This window comes from Helobdella robusta, assembly GCF_000326865.2.
Source record: "Helobdella robusta unplaced genomic scaffold HELROscaffold_3, whole genome shotgun sequence".
NCBI lineage: Eukaryota > Metazoa > Annelida > Clitellata > Rhynchobdellida > Glossiphoniidae > Helobdella > Helobdella robusta.
Genome location: NW_008704501.1, coordinates 7,263,966 through 7,268,495, shown reverse-complemented (window position 1 = coordinate 7,268,495; position 4,530 = coordinate 7,263,966). Strand labels below are relative to the sequence as shown.

Below are 4,530 nucleotides of genomic sequence, written 5' to 3'. Positions count from 1 at the left end.
TGTATACTGAAAATATGTAGATAGAAAAATTTGAAATATTAACGAATAACCCAAAGTACGAAAAATCAATGAAACAAACTAACACCAACAACCAATGTATATATATATATATACATGCGTTTTATAAATATATGATTTAATTGTGAAATAATTCAATGGAATAATAACTATTATAACTCTTAAAATAATTAAAAAAATAATAAAAATAATAATAATTATAAAAGTAATATTATTATTATTATTATTATCATTATGGAAATTATTTTCCATTTTATAAAATACAGACAACATCTAAGTGAACGGACGATGCTGATTTTAAAATACTGATTAGTAATAATGTAGTGACAACAGCAGCAGCAACAACAACAACAATAATAATAAAAATAGTAATAATAATAATCGGATGGATTGAAAAGAATTGAAAGTGATTCAACCGTTCTTTTTTTCAATAAACATTAACACAGGAATGATATTCAATTATGACGATGGGGATGATGACGTTGATGATGATGGTGATGGTTGTGATGGTAGTAGTGGTGATGAAGTTGATAATGATGACGATGGTGGTCGTGGTGATGATGATAGTGGTGCCAAAGTATGAATGATGGTAACGATTATAGTGATGTTGATAGTGAATGAATGAATGAATGAATGAATGAATGAATGAATGAATGAATGAATGAATGAATGAATGAATGAATGAATGAATGAATGAATGAATGAATGAATGAATGAATGAATGAATGAATGAATGAATGAATGAATGAATGAATGAATGAATGAATGAATGAATGAATGAATGAATGAATGAATGAATGAATGAATGAATGAATGAATGAATGAATGAATGAATGAATGAATGAATGAATGAATGAATGAATGAATGAATGAACAAACGAATGAATGAACAAACGAATGAATGAACAAACGAATGAATGAACAAACGAATGAATGAACAAACGAATGAATGAACAAACGAATGAATGAACAAACGAATGAGTGAAAAAAAAATGAATGAATAAAGAAAGAGCGAAAGAAAGAATGAGTGAAAGAATAAAAGAAAGTTCATTATGGTTTTATTTGTTTGTTTTTCATATGGTTTTAAGCTCGGTTTAATTATGCTCGTTCTATGGAATACATGATGATGACGACGATGATGGTAATGATGATAATGAGGACGATGATGATGAGTATGATGAATTAAACCTAAACGACATTAACAAGTAACAACGAGGGTATGATGATGATGATTACGACGTCATAATGATGATGATGACGGAGATGATAATGATGGTGATGATAGTGATGATGATCGAGTGAGTGAGAAATGAGGTGAAAAATAATCAACAAGATGTCAACGAATGTCGGTCGGGTACATTCTTAGGTCGAATCATTTCGGATATTTCAGGAATCGTTATCTCGTTCGTATCGACCGTTTTGTTGTCTTGTTGTTGAGGCTGTTGTTGTTGTTGTAGATGATGATGACGATGTTGATGATGATGATGGAGAATTATGATGACGCATTCATTGAAACAATGCTTTCGGCCTGAATAAAAGAAATTATTTGTGTGGTTTTTTGTTGTATGATTTTTTCGAATAGAATGTAATGACTATGTGAAATCATTTAATAATTAACGAGTTTGTAAAAATAAATTCACATGCATTCACACACCACACACACAAACATACACACACACACAAACACACACACGCGACATACATACACACTTACATGTGATAATAATTATTTGTAAACCATAAAAATAATTGTTGTTTATATCATTCATTTGAGTTTAAAACAATTATCATCATTTCTTTCAATTGTCTTATCTTGATGTTGTTTGAATCGCTTTGTATCTTTTATTTATTTATTGTTTTTATTGTTTGTTTGTTTGTTTGTTTGATTGTTTGTTTGTTTGTATACAAGTTTGTTTGTTTGTCCACAAGTTTGTTTTGTTTTTTATGTTTTTCTAAATTAAGTAGTTTTCAACTTTTGTTTGAGACATGTTTGGTGGAAAGATGTAAGAGAGCACGTACGAGCCCAGATCATTGTGTTTTTTTTTATGAAATTGTTAGTTACGATTGTTCTATAGCGCTCGTTTTCAGGCACTTAAGTTTGTTTTATTTGTGTACGTTTGTAGGTTTGTTTGTTTATTCGTTTGTTTGTATGTTTGTTGACTTTTTTTGACTTTTTTTGACTTTGTATATAGTTTGTTTGTTTGTGGTGTTGTTGGCCAAATAAAATTTCGTTTTGTTCCGTTTCGTTGATAATATGTTTAATTAAATTCGTATGTTTCAAGTGTGTACGTTTGTTTTTGTATATTTATACATTATTGTATGTCTGTTTATGTTAGTCCGTTTGTATGTTTTTGTATGCGTGTCTGTGTTTGTATGTTTTTGTATATTTTCATTCAGTTTTATGACTGAACACAACAACAAGCATCTCCCACAGTTTTTTAATTATAATTAATTTCCCTACTTTCAAAAAAAATCACGCAAACCATATACAGAGATTAACCTAGTAACCTAATAACCAATAATAATCATATGACCCGGTGACCCCGTGACCCGGTTGACCTTGACCTGCTTACCTCACCGTGTCACTTCAATGATCTTTCCGCTGATGGCCAGCATGGCTCGCCTGACCACTGGAGCGTTGATGTTGATGATGATGTCGTAGCATTTTAGGTAGCGATATATCTGGCGGTGTGTTTCATTCATTGACGACACATAGATACAGACAAGATACATAGATACAGACAAGATACATAGATACAGATATGATACATATATACAAACAAGATACATAGATACAGACAAGATACGTAGATACAGATATGATACATAGAAACAGATAAGATACATAGATACAGATATGTAACCACCAAACATATCAATCAATCAAGCAACCAACCAACCAACCAATCAACCAACCAACCAGCCGACCAGTAAACCTGCCGACCGGCCAACCTTGTAACAAGGGGCAGACAGCAACCAGCATGGCCACATAAGGACGCACCAGAGAGCGTTGCACTCAAAAATATGCAACTGCTTGTCGAAGTTTGTTATATAGAGGTACGCTCTGTGTGATTTTAAACGGCAGCTACTACAATAGCCACTCGGGTAGTACGTTTTTAACCAGCGATCGATCGCTAAGCCAAAGTTTATCTGTGTATGTGTGAGTGTGCGTGTGTGTGTGAGTGTGTCTGTGTGAGTGTGCCTGTGTGTGTGCGTATGTGTGTGTGTGTTTGTGTGCGTGTTAACAATTATGATCTAAGTGCAATTGTGATGCGAGTTCTTATCCTGATAGCAAATATAATGATGTTGTTGTCGGATGAAATGATGGAGGTGATATCAGCACTGATAAATTGATGATATAACGGTGATAGTAATAGTTGTAGTAGTAATAGTAGCATAAAGGCATAAATTAACCAAAAAACTTAAATAAATAATCAATTAATTAATTAATTGATCGATTGATTGATTGATTGATTGATTGATTGATTGATTGATTGATTGATTGATTGATTGATTGATTGATTGATTGATTGATTGATTGATTGATTGATTGATTGATTGATTGATTGATTGATTGATTGATTGATTGATTGATTGATTGATTGATTGATTGATTGATTGATTGATTGATTGATTGATTGATTGATTGATTGATTGATTGATTGATTGATTGATAGTCTTAATCTAACTTGGATACAAAATCTTCCTTGTGATTGGATGATTTTTCTGGCCTGTTCGAGGGCTCGCTCGAGTTCCGGCCGTATCATTGGATGGGATGTGTCGACGAGAAGGGCAAGGTCATCTGCATATTAATTAGTCTCATTTGAATATTCATTAAATTAGTATGCACATTATTTAAGTATTTGTGCAATAATAATAATAACAATAATAACATTAATAATAACAATCATAATAATTCGGGAAAAATCCGCCATCATTTACCTAAGATCAAGAACAAAAATACAAAAAGTGTTATATAAATTGATGTTTTTGTTGTAATCTGAGTTTTGTTATTGTTGTAACATTAGTATTGTTATCGTGTGTGCGTGTGCGTGTGTGTGTGCGCATGTGTGTGTGTGTGTGTGTGTGTTAGTTAATGGAATATTAGTGTGACCGTGCATGTATGTGTGTGTGTGTGTATGTACATGTGATTGTATGTTGTTTGTGTGTGATTCGTTGGTTGCTGTTTGCTGTTGCGAAAATAATATTAGTATTGTTGTTACGTGTGTGTGCGAGTGTGCGTGTGTGTGTGTGTGTGTGGGACTAAAGTAAATAGAGAACTTGCGAATGTTTACATGGTTTGGTCTGGATATGTTTGTTCAGTTAGGTGTGCTTTGCTAGCCTATGACGCCATATAATGCAGTCATTATGAATGAGTGAATGGATAAATGAATGAATGAGTGAATAAATGAATGAATGGGTGAATGAGTGAATGATGAGTTTCTTTCATAATATTTATAAGGTTTCTATAGCAAATCCATAAAGAATCAAAAAGAGTCAACAAAGAGAGGA

At 32.3% G+C, this 4,530-nt stretch overlaps 1 protein-coding gene across 1 annotated transcript; it reads right to left on the bottom strand.

Annotated features, from left to right (window-relative positions):
* Positions 1-2,592: 2,592 nt before the first annotated feature.
* Positions 2,593-4,139, bottom strand: HELRODRAFT_161765 (hypothetical protein; the record flags this gene model as incomplete). Its single annotated transcript, XM_009021650.1, has 4 exons — positions 2,593-2,700; positions 3,016-3,168; positions 3,708-3,820; positions 4,133-4,139. 4 exons carry the CDS (start codon positions 4,137-4,139, stop codon positions 2,593-2,595), a joined length of 381 nt encoding a protein of 126 aa, XP_009019898.1.
* Between the last annotated feature and the right edge of the window lie 391 nt (positions 4,140-4,530).